This window comes from Stegostoma tigrinum, chromosome 10, assembly GCF_030684315.1.
Source record: "Stegostoma tigrinum isolate sSteTig4 chromosome 10, sSteTig4.hap1, whole genome shotgun sequence".
Taxonomy (NCBI): Eukaryota; Metazoa; Chordata; class Chondrichthyes; order Orectolobiformes; family Stegostomatidae; genus Stegostoma; species Stegostoma tigrinum.
In genome coordinates, this window is record NC_081363.1 from 43836896 (window position 1) to 43861807 (window position 24912).

Consider the following 24912-nt stretch of genomic DNA (forward strand, 5'->3'; position numbering starts at 1 on the left):
TAAAAATGCCCAATTTGTCCTGTACACAGAAAGTATGACAAAACCTACCTCCACACCAGTTTACTCTCAGGCATCCCTCAAGTGATGGAAGAGATGATCAAAAGGCCAAATTCGACTGAATGTGGCATCAATAATTCCAGTTTTGCTAGGTCTTCATGGGAATCAGTGGGGAAACTTTCTACTGATTGGAGTCATACCTGCTATTATAAAGATGCTATTACAAAAATTATTATAAAAGTCAGTCATCTCAGCAGGATTGTATCATTGGCCCAACCACATTCAGCTGTTTCATCAATAACGTCTCCTCCATCATAAGCAGAAGTGGGGGATGTTCATTGATCATACAGTGCTCAGCACTGTTTGTAACTCCTCAGATACTGAAGTAGCCCATGTCCAAATGCCACAAGATCTGGAAAATATCCAGGCTTGGACTGACAAGTGTTAAGTAAAATTTGCACCACGTGTGCCAAGAATGGCCACCTCCAGCAAGAAAAAAATCTAACCATTATCCTGATAGTCACTAGCATTACCACTGCTGAATCGCCCCAATATCAACATCCTGGTGGTGACCACTAACCAGAAAGTGAACCGGAGTAGCTATATAAATAACGCGTTGCAAGGGGAAGCGAGAGACCGGTAATTTTGCAGTGAGTAACTCAGTTCCTGACCACATCCACAGGCATTTGCACACCAGTGACAGTGACAATCAGTAGTAACAGTGCAAATGATCTACAAGATGCTTTGCAGAAATTTACCAAGGCTTAGACACAGCATCTTCTAAAACTACAATCACGAACATTTAGAAGACGAGGGCAGCAGACAAATGGAAGCACCAACAGCTGCAAAGATTTCCTCAAAGCCACTCACCATCCAGACTCAAAAGTACTGCCATTCATTCAGGGTTACTTGGTCAAAATCTTGAAACTCCCTCCCTAACATATCATGGGTCTACCCAAAAGACTGCAGTAAATCAAGGCAACCAGCTCACCACAACATTCTCAAGGGTATTTAGGGATGGACACTAAAGTGATAATTAAGAATTCATATAAAGCTTCAACTTATGTACAATTATTTAGGGATAACAAATACTCAATTTAAATATCAAACTCTACACACACTTTCATTTGTCCAATGTCTTTTGACTTCGCCAAAATTGCTCCTTTAATCAATTTAGTCTTAATAAGGGCATTCCCAATCACATACTTAGCCAATTCAGCAGCCTCAGAAATTTCAATTTCCAACAAGATCAATGACTATTTACTTGTCTCCAATATACGAACATCTACGGAATCAAGAGGAATGTTGCTAAGTTATAGAGAAACCATGTCACTCAGACAAGCATAAGAATAGTTGGCTTGGGACAGACTCTTAGGGGATAAAATGCACGTTGTTAAACAGCAGCAAAAGCCTCACATGAAAAGCAGGCACAGCTGTACTCTGCAAACTAGCTGTACTAGACTTGACTTAAAGGTGCTTTAGTTCATATTAATGCCTAAAGTAGGAAACTAGTATATATCAAAACTCAACTACAGTTCTTCAATCATACTTTATTGAAAAAATGCTGGTGACATCCTTTTTCCATCTGTGAGAAAGGAAGGAAATGCAATGAACAACCCAACTGGTTGGGGGTTTGGAGCAGGGGCAGGAAGCACCTTCCCTGTTGTCAATCCCGAAGAGGCATGCTCTGCTGCAAGCACCACATACCGGTTTCCAAACTGCTGCAGCCAATGACCATTCTGATCATGCAGACCAGTTACAAAATCTGTCACCATTTTTCTCTTTCACCAGCTATTAACACATGTTGCAGTCAATGTTTATGGCCTGCAAATCATGCTTGAAAGCATTCTTGAAGTGACACCTTTGGTGTACAGCCTTGTTTCTATTGACAAATAACAGACGTACGCATTTGATAACTGTAAAATTTAAAATTACTGACTTCAAGTAAGCAGATTTAAACCAAGAGTCAGACATGGAAAATTAGTTTTCTTTACATTTGGTTTCTCCTATATGAATGTGCCAGTAATTAATAACAAGGTATTTTTTAAATGTTTATACAAAACTCAAAATAAGTAACTAACACTTTATAGTAAAATAGCCTATAGTTTAGGCAAAGCTAACAGCTCAAGCAAGGAAAGGTGCAATGTACAGGTGTGTAATTATTCAATCAATTCAAAATTAAAGAACTTCAAAATCAGGTCATTTTCAAACTTGTGTTGAAAATATTGTACACATTAACATTGCAAAATAGTTAATTCAACAGTTTTCAAACATGATCAACATCACTGTTGAAAACCAACTAACATTTTGAATTGATAAAGTGTGGAGCTGAGAAACACAGCAGGTCAGATTGCACTGGAGGTGCAGGAAAGTCAATTGCTCAGGTCTGGACCCTTCATCAGGACTGGGAAGGGAGCTCAGAAATAAATAGAGGGAGGAAATAAAGGGCTGGGGGAAAGATAGTTGGGACGGTGATAGATGGATGCAGATAGGGAGCTGTAGAGATTGGTCAGTAGGAAGGGTGGAGCAGATACGTAATAAGGAAGACGGACGGGTTGTGTTAGGTCAAGAAGGCTGGACATAAGATGAGGCCAGGACGGGGAGAGTTTGAGGCTGGTGAACTCTATGCTGAGGCCATTGGGTTGTAAGCTTCTGAGGCAGATAATAAGGTGTTGTTCCTCCAAGTTACGTGTGTCCTTATTTTGATAGCGGAGGCGGCCCAGGATGGACATGTTGCCAAGGGAGTGGGAGAAGTTGTTTGAATGGCTGGCAACTGGAAGGTGGTGTTGACTGGAGTGTACAGAACACAGATTCTCTATGAATCGGTCGCTGAGTCTGCGCTTGGTCTCTCCAATGTAGAGGAGAACGCATCAAGAGCAACAGACCAGGTTAGAAGTTGTACAGGTGAACCTCTGCTGGATTTGGAATAACTGTTTGGGAACTTGAACAGAGGTGAGCGGGGAGATGTAGGAGCTGGTGTAGCACTTCCTGTGCTCCATGTGGTGGAAAGGTTGGTGGGGAGCATGGAGCTGACAGGGGAGGGGGACTCGTGGAATGAGAAGTTCCTATGAACAGCAGTTAAGGCTGGGGAAGGAAATATCTTTTTGGTTGTAGGATCTGATGCAGGTGACGAATATGGCGGAGAATGACACGTTAGATTTGGAGATTGGTGGGGTGATATGAGAGGGCCAGGAGGACTCTATCCATTTTTTTGGTTGGGGGGAGGGGTTGAGGGCAGAAGTGCAGGAAATGCTGGAGATGCAGTTGAGTACATTATGAGCCACGGGAGAGGTGAAATTACAGTCCTTGAAGTAGCAGGACATCTGAGATGTCCAGGAGTGGAACACTTCATCCTGGGAGCAGATACAGCAGAGAAATTAGAAGTATGGGATCACAGGAGGGCGGGTGAGAGGAGGTGTAGTCGAGGTAGCTGTGCGAGTCAGTGGGTTTGAAGTGGATTTCAGTGCTAAGTCAGTTGCTGGAGATGAAGATGGAGAAGTCCAGGTAGGGGAGGGAGGTGTCAGAGATGGTCCAGGTGAATTTGAAGTCAGGGTGAAAGGTGGTGAAGTGGATTAACTATTAGAGCTACTTGTGGGAGCATGAGGCAGCACTGATACAGTCAATGTAGCGGAGGAAGAGGTGAGGGATGGTGCTAGTGTAGCTGCAGAAGAGAGTCTGTTCTATATATCCTGCGAAGTGGCAGGCATAGCTCGGACCGATGCCAGTGCCCTTAGCCATCCCTTTGGTTTGTAGGAAGTGGGAGGAATCAGAGGAAAAACTATTGAGAGTGAGGACTAATTCTGCCAAACAAAAAAGCGTTGGAGGGGAGGAACTGGTTGGGCCTGTTGGACAGGCAGAAAGGGAGAGCTTTTTAGGTCCTCCTCATGGGGGACAGCGGTGTACAGAGACTGAATATCCATGGTGAAAATGAGGTGTTAGGGGCTGGTGAATTGGAGGAGGTGGCGAACCCTCAACAAACATTTGGAACTCCCTTTTTACAGAAGCATAAGAAAAATCCAAAAGAACAATGGTCTAGGAGGGTACCAGGGATCTGTCAGAACATGCCATAGTATTCACACAATTAGACTTGGCCGAGGTTAAATCCAACATTAAGATATGCTGGATCATGTCACAACTCATGACAACAAACCTGTTCATGAACTACAAACAGAAATCAGAAAATGAACACCGTTCTCCTACAATATCATTATACAAATTAACCAGGTTACAGATTTGTTTGAAACTGTAATGATACAGCTTGCATACAGCCAGGATAAATGTTAGAGCGAATACTGATGACAACTGAGAAGTAATAATGTAATGACATTCTGTGAAGAGGAGTTAATATCCACATACTAAATGTCATTTCACGAGCTATGTTTTTTTTAAAATATACTTTTATTGCTATAGTAGTGGTTGAACTTTTGGGGGGTGTTTGAAAACAAAAGAAAATTCAAGAATAAGAAACCTCAATGAATTCCTTTCCTCCTTATGTGTAAAATATGAATGTCTTCACTTCTGTATTTCTCATCATGCCTGTCCAATGGAATCTCTTCTATTTCAAAGTCAGTCTGCAAAAGCTGAACATAACAAGAAAAATCAAAAGCTAATATTGCACATACTTCATTCAATAAATAAAGAGAATGCGTTCAAAAATGATTTACCATATAATCTCAATTTTGTTTTTTTTTAAAAACCAGTTAAGATGAGCAGAGAAATTACACAAGTCTAAACCTATGGATTGCTATACAGTACATAACTCCAGCAATAACATGGGCACTTGTCAACGACATCTTCTGACTGCTAGAAGTAATTTCTTTACAAATGGTCAAACATAAATCAATCTTAGGTTCAACCACTAAAGAAAGTTAGCTCAAATTAAAACAGAAATGTCTCCCAAACAATTATACAGATGAAATGCTATTTTTCTTACTACATTTTGTAAGTGATCACAGCAAGCTGCACATCATAGAAAGAGACCATTTGTCCCATCATTTTCTCCATAAGCCTAATTCAAAGCAATTCTAATTGCTGGTTTGTTCCTAAACATACAGCATTAACCAGGTTAATCTGAAACAATAAATGTGATAATTATTTTCAAGAAATTTACCTTAAAAAAACAAATCTCTATTTCAGGGTTGTTTCCCATTGTCCTCTCTTCATAGCAACATATGATGCAGCTATTCTTCCCTGCAAGCTCCTTCAGCGTCCTCAGTAGAGGCTCTAGGGACTGCAACACCAGTATATTGTTGAAACAACATGTCATGTTTTGCATATTATAAATATTATGTTTCTTTCAAACTCACACTTCTACAATATCAGAAAACCTGAACAATCACATAGTACAACTTCGGCTTTTTTTAAAAATGTGTTAGAGGAAATATTAAAAGAGAAATTTAAATTTATAAAACTGAAAATTTGAGGTTTTCAAGTTAGAAATTCCTCTGAAAACAAAGATAATTTGATGCAAGATTAGTAGTATTATTTTTTTATTTTTAAATGTCAGAAATAAACAGAATATAATTTAGCTTACACAGAAACATACAAACTAGGTGCAGGAGAAGGTTATTCGGCTCTTCCAACCTGCACTGCCATTCAATATGAACATGTTAATGACTGATCACAATTTCAGGATCCCATTCCCGCTTTCTCTCCATATACCTTAATCCCTCTAGCTGCAAGGGCCACCCCCAGCTCCCTCTTGAATGTACCACAACTTTCTGTGGTAGAAAATTCAGCAGATTCACAACTTAGCATGAAAATTTCTTTCTCATCTCAGTCCTGAACAGCTTACCCCTTATTCTTAGACTGTGACCGCTAGTTCTGGACTTCAACATTAGGAACATTCTTCCTGCATTTAGCCGGTCCAGTCCGTTCAGGATTATACACATTTCTATGAGATTCCTCCTTATTCTTCTAAATTCCAGCGAGTACAAGTTCAGTTGATCCAATCTTTCTTATGTCAGTCCTGACATTCCAGGAATCAGTCTGGTGAACCTTTGCTGGTCACTCTCAATAGCAATGATGTGGAGGTGTTGTGTTAGACTGGGGTGGACAGGGTTAAAAGTCACAACACCAGATTATTGTCTAACAGGTTTATTTAGAGACACAAGCTTTCAGAGTCTCACTCCTTCTTCAGGTGTCAGTGAGAGAGGTAGCATCAGACAGAGAACTTATAAGCAAAAGATCAAAGGGTCATAGAACTGATGCAAGATGTCCTTACTCGGCCTAGGAGATCAAATCCGCACACAGTACTCAAGGTGAGGCCTTAACAAGGCCCTGTTTAACTGCAGCAATACATCCTTACTCCTATACTAAAGTACTTTCACTATGAAGGTCAGCATGGCATTAGCTTTCCTCACCACCGACTGCGTCTGTATGCCAACCTTCAGTGACTGTTCCACCTCCCCTTCTCCTAAACTGCTACCATTCTGATAATAATCTGTTTTCTTGTTTTTGCCAATGTAGATAACCTCACATTTATCCACATTATATGTTATTTACCACATATTTGCCCACTCAGTTAGCCTGCCCAAGTCACTCTGCAGCCTCTTAGCATCCTCCTTACAGCAGACACAGCTTAGTGCTGTCTGGAAATGTGGAGATAGTGTATTCAGTTCCTTTGTTTATAACGCATATTATGAATAGCTGGGGTCCCAGCACTGAGCCTTGCAGTGCCCCACTCATCATTGCTCGCCACTCTGAGAAGGACCTGTTTATTCCAACTCTCTGCTTCCTGTCTGTCAACAAGTTCTTTATCCACATCATTATCTCTGCTACCATGACCTTTAACTTTGCTTACTGATCTCGTGTGGGACCTTGTCAAAAGCCTTGGAAGTCTACATACACTACGTTCAATTAGCAAAGAAAGTTTGCAGTTAGGCTTCAACCAACGAAAATCAATTTTACGAGTTCTGCCCATCTTCAAAATGACTGGAAGATGGAGAGTTAAGTTTTAAAAAAAGGTCAAGTTGGATTACTTAAAAATAATGGAAGTTCAAGTAAAAATGAAATTGCAATTGGCAGAATTGGAATGAACAGAAAAATTAAAATCAGTGTTTATGCGGTTGTCATGTAGACTTAAAAATATTGCTTCCAAATGAAGCTTTATTACTCTAATAAGGAGTGTGTAAACTCTTATCTTATAAATCCCAGTTGATTCAAAGGATTCAAAGATTTTGTTGACATCATCCCCTCAGTGGAAAGGTTAAGATATAGCAAGAAGTGAAATAACCAAACAGTGCTGGAAATAGTCATAAGGTCAGACAGTGTTTGTGAAAAAGGAAAGGAAGTTGCTGACAAAAAGTCATTGGCCAGCAACACTAACCCCATCTTTCTTCTCCACAAATGCTGCATGATGCTTTAATTTTCTTTTTATACTTAAAATATAGATATCCGAGCCAACAAAAAAAAACTACACAAGTGAACATTTTGTAAAATTTTGCTACATTCAATTCCAATTTTTATCAATCTCTTCAGGTATGTTATGATACGACTGTCGCTGGTGGAACTTGACAGCACAACTGCCTCACAAACCCCCTTTACATTTAATTCTTTGAAGATTAAGTCTAAACATTAAAAACAAGAGTAATTCAAAACTTCTGTATTCCTAATCTTAACCAAAGGACAGTGCAAGTCTAAAACACTATATATGTGCAAACATAGTCAAAGATTGAACTTTATAAATAGCACAGCGGACAAGACAAACTTGTGGGAAGATATACGGCAGTATGCTTAGTTTTGGGTTGCTTTAATGAAGTCAGACAAAACAGTGGTTTCCTAATCAATAAGCGTTTCTCATTTTAACAACAAATGCATACATGTATACAATAGCTTACAGACAACTTGATGCTCCATCAATGCAGAGTTTGTTCATTGCACTATTTAAAGAATTTTTAAAAATTTCTCACATTTAAAATTCAAAGATACATTTAAGCTGCATGAATAACTATTACTAAATTAATCACATTTGCAGAAGCTACATTCATCATCCGGTCTTTGCACGTGATGGAGAACACAATTTGATTTTTCTGTGAAAATATTTTTAATGCATGTATTAAACTAAAAACAAAGTTTAAAAGCAGCATCCTTATAAAATGTACATTAGTTTGGGAAAATCCCAAGTGCACATACCTGCTCATAGTAAATACAGTCTGCCACAAGAATGTAGTCTGGCTCAGATGGAAGGTCTTTCACACTTTCACCCCTGAAAAATATTTGTAGAAAGACATTACAGCTGCAATTCTGATAGAGAAAAATGAGTAAGTAATTTATTGTTTTGAACCTGCTCCACCATTCAACTAGATATTAGATGATCTGTACCAGAACTTCATTTACCCACCTTTAAATCAATATTTCTCAATCCTGTCGCCTAGCAAAAGTGAATGTCACTCTTGACAACTTTAACTGACCAAGTACTATCCACAGTCTCTTTGGCAACAAGTTCCAGATGTTCACAGCTTATGCATGCAAAATCGCGTCGTGAATTCATTGCAAAACAGTGCAGATAGGATGTTAAACATTTTCCTGCTTGCTCTGCATTGCTCAAGAGGAAACAAAGCAGATTCGTGCCACTGACGTGGCTTTCATATATTGGTATGCCTTATGGCTATTTCCAGCACTGTTTGGTTATTTCACTTCTTGCTATATCTTAACCTTTCCACTGAAGGGATGATGTCAACAAAATCTTTGAATCCTTTGAATCAACTGGGATTTATAAAATAAGAGTTTACACACTCCTTATTAGAGTAATAAAGCTTCATTTGGAAGCAATATTTTTAAGTCTACATGACAACCGCATATTGGCCTATGATAATATCAGGAGTGACAGCAATATCATGCTTTGAAAGAGTCAATACCTCAGCAAAAAACAGCCAAAGTAGACTAAACAGAGAACAGAAATAATCTAGTTTTTGCATCGAAGTATAGTACGTTTGAAGACAAACATGTAGCACTTGTATCAATCTTCAGCCAGATCAACTTCATCACAAGGTCCCCGGCATCACAGTCTTCAGTGAATTGGATTCATTCCATGAATAAGAGGCACTGGATTCCCAAAAGAAATGGCCCTGATAATATTCTGAAAATGTGCACTCCAGAGCTAGCCAATACCCTAGCCAAGCTGTTTCAAACTGGCTACAACATTGGTATCTACTTGACGATGGAAAATTGCTTGATACGCCCATTCCACAAGAATCATAAAAAGTTCAACCCAGCCAAGTAGTACTCTACCAGTTTACTCGCAATCATCAGCAAAGCAATGGAAGGGATCATCAACAATGCTATCAAGCTACATCTGTGAAGGAATAAACTGCTATTCCCTGTTGCACAATTTAGGAACAACGTTGCTCCTGACCTCATCATTGCCTTGGTCAAACTTGGACAAAAAAAAAAAGAGTTGAACTGACAGCAACTACCGTTAACATCAAGGCAGCATTTTATCAAGCACAATATGACATCAGGGAGTCCAATCAAAACTGAAATCAATGGAATCGGGGGTAAACTCTCCATTCGTCAAAGTCATACCTAGCACAAAGAAGATGGTTGTGGTTTTTGAATGTCAATCATTTCAATCAAAGGACATCACTGCTCAAGTTCTTCAGGACAGATATTCTGTAATCAACCTATTCAGATAAATTAAAACACACCTTTGGAAAAGTGGAACTTCAACCCAGACTTCCTAGCTCAAAATAGGGATGCCACCACAATGGGCCTAGTTCCTTAGGATAGATATTCTCTAATCAACTTGTTCAAGATGTTACTAAACACTTCTGAAGCAGCTGGGACTTGAGCCCAGATCTCCTGGTGCAGTGGTGAGGACATTATTGTGACACAACAGCCCTTATTTTCTTAGGATAGTGTCCCAGGTCCCAATCATCTTTAGCTGCTTCATCAATGACCTTCACACCATCTTGAAGTTAGAAGTGGGCAAGTTCACTGATGACACATTCTTTATCACCATTTGAGATGCTACTATTGCACCAAGACTTGGGCAACATCAGACTTGGGATGATGAGGTAAATAACATTCACACCATGCAAATGCCAGGCAATAACCCCCCTCTAACAACAGAATCTAACCATCACACCTTGATGTTCATAGGTATCATCATTGCTGAATTCCTACTATCAACGTGGGGGGTGTGGCTTTCCACCACTTACATGCCACAAGTCAGAAGTGTGATGAAATGTCCTCCCCTTTTGCGCAACTTAAGGACTGCAACTTTTTCAGAAGGCAATCCACAACCACCTTCCCGGGACACTCTGGGATTACCAATATATGAAGGCCTAGAAAGCAACACACTCATTCCATAAATGGATAAAAAATGGCTCTCAGTTCAAACTAGGATTGGCACTTCACCCAATACTATGTTGCCATTTTTTCACATTCAAATCACAAAACACACTGATTTAGAAGTGGGACTGTAACTGCAGAGATATAAAGAAAGTAGCCATTAGACACTCTATAAAATGGTAACTATTTATACCCTGAGTTCAATAATGTCTATACAACAGGCAACCCCACCATTTTAACAAAATAGTCAGATTTACACACTAATCTTCTACATTTTTGTATAACCAATTGTAATATACAATTCCAAAGATCAATGATACAAACTAAACAAACTCAAAGTCCTTGAGAACCATGTTGATCCTAACTCCTTTTCTGCATCCAGTTTTTGAATGTCAATAGAATCAAAACCGTTTAGCACATTTGATATTAGCTTTGGTCAGTTGGTAGCATGCAGTTCAAAAAAATTTTAAAAAAGTGCTTTCATACCAGGTTTAAGACTTGATTACATGATCCAAGCCTCAGTGCCGTCATGAAGAATAGTTAGTGTTGGTCAAGCAATTTTTCAAATGGAACATTAGATTATGTTTCAGACAATAGTTAACAGAATGCTTTATCTTTAAAGCAAGGCTTTCTCCTTCTGACTGTCCATCCCAAATCACCAAAACTCTCATTTATTTACTTTCCTATGGTGGGATTTTCACTGATGCAAACTTCATATTTACCCATCAACAAGGATGATGTTTCAAAAGTTATCAATTGGGAAAATTTTTGTGACAGTTTAGAGTGCTTTAAGTTTAAATTAATTCTTTTCCTGAACCTTCATGCACATTCACAACAAATTTCTGAAACGAACAGATTCTGATTGCCTGGTTAAACACTATATCAAAAATGACCTGAACGGAAGACTGCTCCTAGATAATATTCCTTGTCCAAATGTATTCTTTATACTTGGAGTCCTGGATAGGAAGAGTTTAAGAAAGTGTAGGTGGGCTTACTGGGTTCTCAGACCAGCATCTAAGAACAATAAATCTGAACAATGTTTCACAAATCATATTTAAATACCAAGTATTAGTGTATGTACCTCCTGAGCCCCTAACCCATCCACAAAAGCTTCAAAATTCATTTCGTTCCCTAACAATTCAAGTATTAAAACTATTAACACAAATCATGATTTATCCCTTCTTTAGTATCCACATGGTTAAAAAAAAAAGCAATTTTCAGAGCAAAGAGAATGAGATAAGCAAAACCTAAGAAAAACAAAATTATTTTGGTTCAAGTTTCTCTATCTCACCTTGATTAACCGATAAGACTGGAAGAACTGCCTGAAAAATCCCTCTTCTTGAAACTAAAGTCGTCAATGCTATCTGGTGTCAGTAGGCAGAAATTATACCTTGGAACTGAAGTACAGATTAATTGCTCATCTAAAGAAATTCCTGCACTGACAAAAAAAAACGGAATAAACGGAAGTGACCTAGAGGAAGAATTTCTGAATCTTCATGGAAAGGCAGAACAATCACAATTTTTCAAGAGAAATATTAAATATCCTTGACAATCCCTATGATAGTTTCACCTCTTCCATTTAATGTTCCCCGAATACAAGCTCGACTAAACATCTGGCATGCAAAGGATGATGAACAATTACTTTATTTTAAACAAATACAAACCATTTAAGTACCTTGGCTTCAACAGAACCAGTAACCAAGTGTTTGTTATCACTGATGTTTATGTTAAGTAACTTCTGCATGTCTTCAAGATCTGTGACTGTGACATGTGCCCTGGAAAACATAAGAAATCCGTAAGCTTTGAATTAAGATCAAAAGTAAAACTTTAAAATATCTTACATCTGATTGTACAACTATAATTATCTTTAGTGAGAAGTGCCACGTGGATGATCAATCGCAAGCTGCTGTTGGGGTCCCTCATCATCCCAGATGCAAATCTTCAGCCAACTCGACTCATACCAACTGATCAAAAAGATACAGAGAATGTCATGGATCTTGCTAACATCTAGCTGTGGCGTGCAAGGATAGTCCGAGAACTTGCTGCATTATTGAACCAGCTGCTCCAGTACAGCTACAACTCTGGCATCTAGTCAACAATGTAAAAACTAAACCAATTAAGTTCCATCTATGAAAAGAAGGGACAACTGTGATCTGGCTTATTGCTTCCATGTCAATAATTTAAAAAAGTAATGGAAGGTAATGTCAATAGTGTTATCAACTGGTAAATATATTCACCAATAATGTTCATTCGTGCTTAGTTTGGTTTTATTAGTCACTTGGCTCCAGATTTCATGTCTACATTGGTCTTAACTCAAGCAAGGAACTAAATTCCTGAGGTGAGATTTTGACCAGTACAGTGTGAGGAGCTTCAGCACAATTGAAGCCAGTGGGAATAAAGGGGAAAATCTCTCAATTAGTTGGAGTCATATAAGAAAGGAAGATTGCGTAATTGTGGAATCTCAATCATCTCAATCCCAAGGCAGTGCGACACAAGTTTCTCATGGTAATGTTTTGGGCCCAATCATCTTCAGTGACCTTTCCCTTCCCCACAATATGATGATTGCACAACATTCACTAACTTTGCAACCCCTCAGATACTAAATAAGTTGACATCCATAATGTAATAAGACTTGAGTTTGGACTAATTAATGGCAAGCAATATTTGTGCTGCACAAGTGCCAGGCAATGACCATCTCAAACAAGAGTGAATTGTACATCCTCAATATAAAATTGAACGGTATTACCATTGCTGAATCCTCCACTATAAAATACAAAGGTTGAGCATTGTCAGAAACTGAACTGTGGCTACAAGAATAAATCAGAAAGCAGGAATTCTGAGGTGAGTAAATCATTCCTGAATTCCTACAGTACATCATCCATTTACAAGGCCTGAATCAGAAACATGCAGTTGCCTGATAAAATGTCAGAGCCAAGGGAACTCATGTTTTGACAAAGTGAGTAAAAGCCCAACGCATTTAACCCAGAGTTGAACCCGCATCCTCATATCCTTTCCATCACAAAAGGACCTAACAGTGCCAATCCCCGTCTCAGCTTATCTGCAGATAAAACCCTTATTCATACTTTTTAAAACTTACCTCCACTGCTGTAAAGCTTCCTTACACAGGGGAAATCTTGTAGAGATCTGTAAAATCATGTGGGACATAGGGAGAGTGAATAGCAAAGTCTTTTCCCCTGGGGTAGGGGCAGGTTTGCATTCAAAACAAGGGGGCATACTTTGAAATTGCGTCCAAAATGATTTAAAAGGGACCTGAAGGACAACTTTTCCCCACACAGAGTGGTTCATATGTGGAATGAACTGCCAGAGGAAGAAAGATCTCGGTCCAAAACGTCAGCCTTCTTGCTCCTCTGATGCTGCTTGGCCGGCTGTGTTTATCCAGCTCTAAATCTTGTTATGCCTGAGGAAGTGGTAGATTCAGGTACAGTTACAACATTTAAAAACCATTTGGATAGGTGCGCGAATAGGAAAGGATTAGAGGGATATGGTGGGCAAGTGGGACTAGTTTAGTTTGGGAACCTTAGCCAGTATGGACGAGTTGGACAGAACGATCTGTTTCCATGCTATACGACTATGACTATAACACACACTCTAAATATCATCTATCACCTTCCCATTTCTGTAACCTCCTTCAACCATACAATCCGGATATCTCCACACTGTTCAATTCTTTGCTTTTTCTGCATCTCCAATTCTCATCACCCAGTACCATTAGTTGTACCTTTCCTGTTTAGGTCCAGAACTCGAACTACCTTCCCCAAAAGTTGAGAGAGTGTCTTGCTCTTTCCTTTGTCCTGCATGCCGTTCCAGAAATCAAAATTCAAAATACTTCTTAAACCTGGTTCTTTGACACAGTACTCCTCTTCATTAACCTTAATACCTCATTTGCAGGTTGGTGTCATTTTTTTGTCTGATCACATTCCTTTGAACTATACTCAAAATATTATATAAATGCAAGTTTTTGATACGGGTAGGCAATGACCACATGGTATTATTGCTAGATGCTTATCCAGATATTATTCTGGGACCTGGGTTTGAATGCCACTGTGGCAGATGGTGGAATTTGAATTCGAATTCAATAATGATCTGGAATAACGAGTTGAGCAATGACTGTGAAACCATTGCTGTTGTCAGGAAAAATCCATCTGATTCACTAATGTCTTCTTGGGAAGGAAATCTGTCATTTTTAACCTGGTCTGGCCTACAATGTGACTCCAGACCCACAGCAAAGTAGTTGATTCTTAACTGCCCAGAGGACAATAAATGCTGGTCTAGCCAATGCCACCACATCCCATGAATGACTGGATTAAAAAAAGGCCATAAGATATCAGTAAGCTGGTTTTGTAGCTACAATTCAGCCAGTGGTCTACAAAATGACCAAAGGTTGGGTGGGGTAATGGCCATGGCAATGACAATTGTATCTTTCATTATTTACTTTAGCTAATACTGTCCTGAAGATACAGGAAGTAGAATGCAAGTTGCTTAATAAACACAGTGTTGGAGACACTCAGCAGGTCAGACATGTTCAGTCCAGTCACCTTTCCACAGAAGGTTCCAATGACCCTTTGTCAGAATTGAAATATTTACTGTTGCTCTCTTTATCAATACTGCCAAATCAGAGTTCCTCCAGCACTTGCTGCATGTTTTGGATTTTCAGTATCTGCACTGAGTCGAACAGCACAGAAACAGACCAGACCAGGTCCAGCCAGTCTCTGCTGAACATAATTCTAAACTAAACTAGTCCCACCTGCCTGCTCCTGGCCTATATCTGAGGAGGAGTCACCAGGCCTGAAACATCAACTCTGATTTCTGCTCCCCCCCCTCACAGATGTTGTCAGACCTGCCGAGTTTTTTCAGCAACTTTGTTTTTGTCACATATCCCTCCAAACCTTTTCTATTCATGTACTTCTCCAAATGTGTTTTAAACATTGTAACTACATCTGCATCCATTACTTCCTCTGGAAACTCATTCCAAACGCAGGCCACCCTCTGTGCAGCTGTTTGTTTTATGCAAGTTACCTCTAATGACTACTCCCAACTTTTAACACACTGCTCGATACGCATCTCGGTACCAGGCCGCAGCTCTACCGGCCGCACAAAATATAACAATAAAATATACATTCCCACACGTTCTTCAGAAGGTGATTACAACTTGGAACTGGCTTCAATTTTGGAAATAGCCTTGCTCTGATATTACATGTACATCCATAAAATCCACAAGGACAGTTTCCAGTACTGTTGAACTGGGGAGGGCACTTTTCTGTAGCAAAAGGGTGCCCTGATAAAAGATCTTTAAGGCGAGAAACTGCAAGGGAATAATAATAAAGGATTAGGATTAACCTACAAATGTTACATAGAATGTGGCTTCTAGACAGCGTAAAGATTGATACTGTCCGTTTGGTTTCTTTCAGGAAATTTAGACATCGCCAGTCTACAAACGTTTACGAAGGGGTGCGTGCAGAATTCAGAAGGCACCAAAACTCTAACCCGGCATTTGATTTTTTTCTCCTGCTTCCTGACGAACGGAAAACCAGTTCAGAGTCGAGCTTTACCCCAGAACGGAAGCCATCAGCCCCACTAGTCCGGTGCCAGAGCCCAGCTCGACCACGCTCCTCCCGGTAAAGGTGTGAAGCCCCCCGCGGTAGAAGGAGCTGGTCTCCAGGTACTTGGCCAGCACCAATGCTGCGTCCCACACCACACAGCCTACATCGCCGGCGTCACACTGCTTAATACGGAGATCGGCGCCGGATCGCAGGTGTACCGACCGAACAAAATACCCAGGCTCCTCAGCCGCCATACGCCCCGCAAAACCTGTACGTTCACCGCCACTGGGAGCTTCCGTACTGAGCACGGTCGGAAGGAAGCAGAAAGATCCGGTTGAGGTGGGGGTGCGGAAAGGTCGAAGTGGAGAGGAGGGTCTGCAGCCAATCTCCGCGCCGCTTATGTTCAAACGGACGGGGCGCCCGACAGCCTGCGCGAGACATTGGCTCAATCTGGACCAATGGGACGCTTGGCTGTCAACGTCAGTCAGAGGCTGCCGATCACCATGGAGACGGTGGTCTTCAGGAGGTAATTGTATCAGAGATAACGGGAACTGCAGAAGCTGGAGAATCCAAGATAGTAAAATGTGAGGCTGGATGAACACAGCAGGCCAAGCAGCATCTCAGGAGCACAAAAGCTGACGTTTCGGACCTAGACCCTTCATCAGAGAGGGGGATGGGGTGAGGGTTCTGGAATAAATAGGGAGAGAGGGGGAGGCGGACCGAAGATGGAGAGAAAAGAAGATAGGTGGAGAAAGTGTAGGTGGGGAGGTAGGGAGGGGATAGGTCAGTCCAGGGAAGACGGACAGGTCAAAGAGGTGGGATGAGGTTAGGAGGTAGGAAATGGAGGTGCGGCTTGGGGTGGGAGGAAGGGATGGGTGAGAGGAAGAACAGGTTAGGGAGGCAGAGACAGTCTGGGCTCCTTTGGGATGCAGTGGGGGGAGGGGACGAGCTGGGCTGGTTGTGTGGTGCAGTGGGGGGAGGGGACGAACTAGGCTGGTTTTGGGATGCAGTAGGGGAAGGGGAGAGTTTGAAGCTGGTGAAGTCCACATTGATACCATTAGGCTGCAGGGTTCCCAAGCAGAATATGAGTTGCTGTTCCTGCAACCTTCGGGTGGCATCATTGTGGCACTGCAGGAGGCCCTTGACGAACAAGTCATCTAAAAAAATGGGAGGGGGAGTTGAAATGGTTCGCGACTGGGAGGTGCAGTTGTTTATTGTGAACCAAGCGGAGGTGTTCTGCAAAGCAGTCCCCAAGCTTCCACTTGGTTTCCCCAATGTAGAGGAAGCCACACCAGGTACAGTGGATACAGGACACCACATTGGCAGATGTGCAGGTGAACCTCTGCTTAATATGGAAAGTTGTCTTGGGGCCTGGGATAGGGGTGAGGGAGGAGGTGTGGGTGCAAGTGTAGCATTTCCTGCGGTTGCAGGGGAAGGTGCCGGGTGTGGTGAGGTTGGATGGCAGTGTGGAGCGAACAAGGGTGTCACGGAGAGAGTGGTCTCTCCGGAAAGCAGACAAAGGTGGGGATGGAAAAATGTCTTGGGAGGTGGGGTCGGATTGTAGAAGGTGGAAATGTCAGAGGATGACGCGTTGTATCCGGAGGTTGGTGGGGTGGTGTGTTAGGACGAGGGGGATCCTCTTTGGGTGGTTGTCGCGGGGGTGGGGTGTGAGGGATGTGTTGGGGGAAATGCGGGAGACGCGGTCAAGGGCATTCTTGACCACTGTGGGGGGAAAGTTGCGGTCCTTGAAGAACTTGGACATCTGGGATGTGTGGGAGTGGAATGCCTCATCGTGGGAGCAGATGCGGCGGAGGCGGAGGAATTGGGAATAGGATGGAATTTTTGCAGGAGGGTGGGTGGGAGGAGGTGTATCCTAGGTAGCTGTGGGAGTCAGTGGGCTTGAAATGGACATCAGTTACAAGCTGGTTGCCTGAGATGGAGACTGAGAGGTCCAGGAAGGTGAGGGGTGTGCTGGAGATGGCCCAGGTAAACTGAAGGTTGGGGTGGAAGGTGTTGGTGAAGTGGATGAACTGTTCGAGCTCCTCTGGGGAGCAAGAGGCGGCGCCAATACAGTCATCAATGTAACGGAGGAAGAGGTGGGGTTTGGGGCCTGTGTAGGTGCGGAAGAGGGACTGTTCCACGTAACCTACAAAGAGGCAGGCATAGCTGGGGCCCGGCACCTTCACCTGCAACTGCAGGAAATGCTACACTTGCCCCCACACCTCCTCCCTCACCCCTATCCCAGGCCGCAAGATGACTTTCCATATTAAGCACATCTGCCAATGTGGTATACTGTATCCATTGTGCCCGGTGTGGCTTCCTCCCAGTCGCAAACCATTTCCACTCATATTCATTCCAACTCATATTCCGCTTGGGAGCCCTGCAGCCCAATGCTATCAATGTGGACTTCACCAGCTTCAAAATCTCTTCCCCCACCACATCCCAAAACCAGCCCAGTTCGTCCCCTCCCCCCACTGCATCACACAACCAGCCCTGCTCTTCCCCTCCCCCCACTGCCAGCCAGCCCAGCCTGTCTCTGCCTCCCTAACCTGTTCTTCCTCTTACCCATCCCTTCCTCCCACCCCAAGCTGCACCTCCATTTCCTACCTACTAACCTCATCCCACCTCCTTGACCTGTCTGTCTTCCCTGGACTGACCTATCCCCTCCCTACTTCCCCACCTATACTCTCCTCTCAACCTATCTTCTTCTCTCTCCATCTTCGGTCCGCCTCCCCCTCTCTCCCTATTTATTCCAGAACCCTCACCCCATCCCCCTCTCTGATGAAGGGTCTAGGCCTGAAACGTCAGCTTTTGTGCTCGTGAGATGCTGCTTGGCCTGCTGTGTTCATCCAGCTTCACACTTTTATTATCTTGGTCTTCAGGAGGTGCTGTTATTCGTCAGGTCTGGTGACCCTTCCTCAGAACAGAACAAAAATATTTTTCTTTTCCTTTCAGGCATCAAAGCCCAAAGATGCAACAACTCAAAGATACCCATTGGCCCGCTGGAACCTTCCTGTCCTCCTCTTCCCCTTGACACCATCCCTTCTGCCAACCCTACCTCCTGTCATTCCTTCCTAACCTTCTGGTCTCTGATGCTGAACGTTCTGTACTCAGCAAAGGCCTCAGCTTTATTCCTCTGTGTCCCCACCTTAACAAATTTCAGGCATGACATGATGCCGAACTCTCCTTCCGCCATCTTCACCTCTGTGCTCATTTTTTTGGACAAGAGTCCTCTCTCTGTCCCACAGACCCCTTTGCCCAGCTCCAACTCTGTTCTCCACCTGGACCCCTCCCTCCGGGCTTTTATCTGCATTCTATCTGTTCATTGAGAACTGTCAATGTGATATTAGTTGCCTCAATTTCCCTGCTCCCCCCTTCACCAAACCCAACCTATATCCCTCTGAACTAACTGTACTCCGTGCACTCAAATCTAACCCTAACTTTGTTATCATGCCTGCCGATAAGGGTGGTGCTATTGTAGTCTGGCATACTGACCACTACATTGCAGAGGCTAAGCATCAGCTCTTAGATACCTCCTCCTATCTTCCCCTGGAGCATGACCCCCTACCACGATGCATCATGCCATTGTATCTACTAAGATAACTGATCTCATTTCATCCAGTGACCTCCCCCACCTCTGCTTCTAAGCAGATAGCCCCCCACAGCTTGCTTCTACTTCCTTCCAAAAAACCACAAACAGCACTGTCCAGGCAAACCCATTGTTTTTGCCTGCTCCTCCCCTCATCTCTTCCTACCTTGACTTAGTCTTCTGTGCCCGGTCCAATCCTTGTCCATGTACATCCGTGATTCCTCTGATGCCTTACGACAGTTTCAAAACTTCCAGTTTGCAGGTTCCAGCCGCCTCCTCTTTACCATGGATGTGCAATCCCTTTACACATCCATTCCCCACCAGGAGGGTTTTAGGGCTCTCTGCATCTTCTTGGAGCAAGGACCTGAACCATCCCCACCCACCACTACCCTCCTCTGACAACAAAATGTGAGGCTGGATGAACACAGCAGGCCAAGCAGCATCTCAGGAGCACAAAAGCTGACGTTTTGGGCCTAGACCCGAGGGGTCTAGGCCCAAAACGTCAGCTTTTGTGCTCCTGAGATGCTGCTTGGCCTGCTGTGTTCATCCAGCCTCACATTTTGTTGTCTTGGATTCTCCAGCATCTGCAGTTCCCATTATCTCTGATACTACCCTCCTCTGCTTGGCTAGCTCGTCCTCACCCTCAACAACTTCTCTTTTAACTCCTTTCATTTTCTTTTGGTAAGAGGGGTGGCCAAGGGTACCCACATGGGCCCTATGCCTGTCTCTTCATTGGGTACGCAGAACATTCTTTGTTCCAGTCCTATTCTGGCTCCCACCCCAACTCTTTCTCCAATACATCAATGCTATCATCAGTGCTGCTTCCCTCTCTCATCTAGAATTGGAAATGTTCGTCAATTTTGCCTCCAATTTCCACCCTGCCCTCACTTTCCCCTGGTCTATCCCTTTCCTTCCTTGACATGTGTGTTGGGATATACTGGCCACTAATATCCACTATAAACCCACTGACTGTCAGCTACCTGGACTATATATCCTCAGCCTGCCTCCTGTAAAGATTCCATTCCACTGTCTCATATCCTCTGTCTCAGTTGTATATGTTCAAATGAGGCAAACTTCAACAAGGGATCCTCAAAATGTCCATCTTCTTCCTCAAGCGAAGATGCCCCAGCACCATTGACAACAGCTCCCTCAAATGGGTCCTTCCCATCTCCCACACTTCCGCCCTCACCCCTTCTCTTTCCTCTCACAACAATAGGATTCCCCTTATCCTTACCTACCATCCCACCAGCATCCACATCCAGAAGATCATCAGATGCTATTTCCACCACCTCCATAAAGATGTCTGATACACACTCCCCTCCCCTTCCTTATCTGGCTTCTGCAGGCTCCGTTCCCTCCAGGACATTTTGGTCCACACTTCCTCCATCCCCAACATCCCCCCTTCTCCCCCCACCAACAGCCCTACAGCACTTTCCCCTGCAACTGATGAAGGTGTAACATGTGCCCATTGATCACCTCCCTTCCCAGTATCCAAGGGCCCAAACATACCTTCCAGGTGAAGCAGCACTTCATCTGCACTTCCAAGAATCTAGTCTGCTGCATTTGCTGCTCACAATGTGCTCTACATTGGGGAAATGAAGCGTAGACTGGGTGATCGCTTCGCAGAATGTCTATATTCTGCTTGCCAAAAGGACCCTGAACTACCTGTTGCCTGCCACTTTAACGCATTGCCTTGTTCCTTGGCCAACATCTGTATCAGGCTCGCTGCAGTGTTCCAGCAAAGCTCAATGCAAGCTGGAAGAACACCACCTTATTTTCTGCTTGGCTACACTGCAGCTGTTTGGATTCAATATTGAGTTCAATAATTTAAGGGCCTAAATTCTCCATTGTCTCAGACTACTACTCCATACACCAGGCCTTGTTACCACATTGCCTGCCATTACACACCACCTGTTTTTAGTCACTAATCGTCCCCATTAACAACTATTCACCCTCCCAGCCTAATAGTTATCAACTCCTTTAACCAACTGTTCTTCTCTCTCTGTAGGCTGTATCTTATTGTTTACTCCCTACCCCATCCCCCCACCGTCCCTCCAACCCATTTTCTATATTTAAACTGACATTTTCCCAGCCATCATCAGTTCTGAGCGTCACTGGACCTGAAATGTTAACTCCAATTTTTTCTTCACAGATGCTGCCAGACCTGCTGAGCTTTTTCAGCAACTTTGTTTTTGTTACTGATATACAGCATCCACAGTTCTTACAGTTTTTGTTTAGTTGTGGAAGTCAGCAGGTTTGTCAGTTCCTGGAGATGGAGACAGAGGCGTCCAGGAAGGGGAGGAAGGTGTCAGAAATAGTCCAGATGAATTTGAGGACAGTCCTTATCCCATGTTCAACCCTCCTGAACTGACCCAACCTGTCCATCTTCCTACTCGCCTACCTGCTCTACCCTTCCCATAACCCCCTACCTGCAGCCAACTATCATCTACCTTCACTCCCCAACCCCATTCCACCACCCTCCCTCTGTTTATTTCTGGGCTCCTCTTTCCCTCCCCAGTCCAGGGGAAGGTTTTTTTTTAACCTGAGATGTTGACTTTCCTGTGCTTTGGATGCTGACTGACCTGCTGTGCTATCTAGCTTCATATCTACTGACTGGCTTCCAGCATCTGCCGTCCTTACTGTCTGCAATTCCAGTTAAACTAAGTATGCTCATAAATATAGTCTTGTACAAGAAAGATACACCTTTGGATGGAGTCAAACTCCAAAGGTTGTTTGTTTCCTCAAAAACTGTAGAGAACTGTGTTTGAAAGTGTGTATGTGTGTGTATATACATGTATTTAAAGATTTTTTAATGATAAAAGTATATTTTTTGAAATTTAAAAAATGCACCTTGCCTTGCAGTAGTATAGGCTAAGTGTCAGGTTTGCTGCCAATACAGAACTGCTTGAAATCAACTATGGTAAAAGAAACCAGTTAACTAGAATAAGCTTATGTATTGAACAAGTATATTACACGTTAGCAACTAATCTCATGCACGAGCTGCCTGAATGCTGTACACTTCTAGTCCCACATTCCCTGTTCTGTCAGGTTTACTCTGAATATCAGTACCTCGAAGGCAGAATATGCCCAATGTTCTTTATTAAAGCAAACTATACTACAGAAAAATACTCCCATCTGTTTTACCCAAACGATGCTGATAATCACAAAAGGAACCCTTTAACGTTGGGTTGTCTGAAGATCAGACCGAAGCAGATGATCAGCCTGCTCTGTCTCAACTTCTAAGTATTGATCAAATAGCCCTTTCCCAGAGCCAGCTCATTTTTGCTGTCAGGCAAGGACCTTTTTTATACTCTTCCCAGAAGCTAGGCATTTACACTGTTTGATGTTTGGCAAACATCAACATGTCATTTTCACATTGGTTTCATTAATGAACTCATAAAGACTTGCTTATGTCTCCTTGGAAAGAGGCTGAACGCTTGCTGTTAATGAACTCTGACCTCAGTTTGGTTTATGCTCTGTTCACTTGTATGTCATATAAATTAAAAGTATGATATTTGCACTGCCCAATGCCATTAAAATTCAGCTGATAAATAGTCAGGCCCAATTTACTCTTTCAAACAAAATTTCAGCTGTGGAGTTACTGTGATAATTCAGTCCATTACTGCTGAGTTACAACATTTGATGTAAACACACACATTCCTGAGCAAAACAAAGCACTTTAACACCAGTGATACTTTTAAACATCAGGTTTTACATGTATCTCCATTCTTTACCCCAGCTTTTCTGCTATTGACATTCACACTGTTCTGAATTTTAGATTCTACCATTCTAACCTTTCAGTCTGTTAAGATGAGCTCACTCTATGTACCTCCACTTCCTTACTCTCACAAAATTCCATTAAGCCATCATCCATGTACTCAGTGGCCTACATTGAATGTAGTAGCTCATTTTTAAAATTTTCACCCTCATTTTCAAATGGTTTCACCCCAATTTGTAGAATTTCTTTCAGCCTACAAACCATCAAATCTTTGCACTTGTCCAATTCTGGCATCTTGCACATTTTTTCTAGGCTCAAAATTGTAGAAATTGATATATAAATGTCTACGTTTCTTGAATGCTCACCAAGTTCTCTCTTTGACCAAAGATTTTTGGTATCAGACTTGAAGCTAACTAACAGCATGGTGGCTCAGTGGTTAGCACTGCTGCTTCATAGTGCCAAGGACCTGGGTTCAATTCCACCTTTGGGTGACTATCTGTGTGGAGTTTGCACATTCTCCTCACGCCTGTGTAGGTTTTCTGTGCGCGGTCTGGTTTCCTCCCACAGTCCAAAGATGTGCAGGTTAGGTGGACTGCCAATGCTATAGTGCCCAGAGATGTTTTGATTAGACATGGGGAATGTGTCTGGGTGGGATGCTCTGTGGAGGGACCTGAGGCTGAAAGGCTGGTATTCATGAACATTTTCATGCAGAGGGTGGTGCAAGGATGGAATGAGCTACCAGAGGAAGTGATGGAGGCTGGTACAATTACAACATTTAAAATGGATTGGTATAGAAGGGTTTAGAGTGATATGGGCCTGATTGGACTAGATTTATTTAGGATATCTAGTTGGCATGGACAAGTTGGACTGAGGGTTCTGTTTCCATCCCGTAAAGCTCTATAATTCTAAATCTACTGTGTAGGTTGTGCACTGTTTCCCCCATGTACACAAGTTCACATAATTTTTCATCATAATTCATAATCATATGGTAAACTTGAGAAACATCTGTTTCAAATAGTAATTGGAACCAATCAAAGATCATCAAATCACTACTGCATTCAATGGTCCAGATTCATCTCATTAATCATGCAGTGGCATACAAGATACATCAATAAGACTACAGGCATTATTAACATCACACTGTGCCCCAAGATAGCAGCCTTACAAATGACATTCACCTTTCTAAGAAACACCATGCCATCTGTTCTGCACAGTCCACTCTTCAGCAACAAGAACGTTAGCTGACTAATTACAAACATAATAGCCTCGACAATCAAACACAAAATCCCACAAATTTTTCCATGTCCCCTGTGGATAGCCAAGTGTTAACTGTTTCAGTCATTCATCTAGGTGAGGGCTCAGTATGTCACCCAAAATGTCAAGGCCTACCAATTCTTCTCTGGAAACCCTTTTAAAGGTAATTTTACAATGTGTATCTCTCACCATGAAAATCTTCATTAAGATTTGACTCTTGTACAAAGATGAAAGCATGCATCTGTAGCAGGATGTCAGTTTATTTAATGCTTAAAACCACAATTGAAGAGTTAGTATTGTAGCCATGTTCTCTTTTAATCCTGTATTCTAAATATATATTTTCCTTCTTTGCAAAGTAGTTCTCATCTTGGTTCTGATCTTCATAGAAAAAAATCTTTATCCATTTTCTACCTGAAATCACCTTTTATACTGATTAATTTTAACATTCATTTTCAGCTTCTAACGAACGTCTGGAGATGCTTGAATACAAGAAGTGTACA

At 42.3% G+C, this 24912-nt stretch overlaps 1 protein-coding gene across 2 annotated transcripts; it reads right to left on the reverse strand.

Moving 5' to 3' along the window:
- Positions 1 to 1527: 1527 nt before the first annotated feature.
- vcpkmt (valosin containing protein lysine (K) methyltransferase) lies at positions 1528 to 16191 on the reverse strand. 2 transcript variants are annotated; one of them, XM_048538425.2, is made up of 5 exons: positions 15861 to 16191; positions 11955 to 12065; positions 8131 to 8203; positions 5108 to 5227; positions 1528 to 4577 (listed from the first exon to the last, which is right to left on the reverse strand). In XM_048538425.2, the coding sequence occupies exons 1-5, from the start codon at positions 16103 to 16105 to the stop codon at positions 4467 to 4469; spliced, it is 660 nt and encodes a 219-aa protein (XP_048394382.1). In that variant the 5' UTR covers positions 16106 to 16191; the 3' UTR covers positions 1528 to 4466. The 2 variants fall into 2 exon arrangements, with proteins under 2 accessions (XP_048394382.1, XP_048394383.2); XM_048538426.2 differs by lacking the exon at positions 15861 to 16191 and adding an exon at positions 13388 to 15625.
- Between the last annotated feature and the right edge of the window lie 8721 nt (positions 16192 to 24912).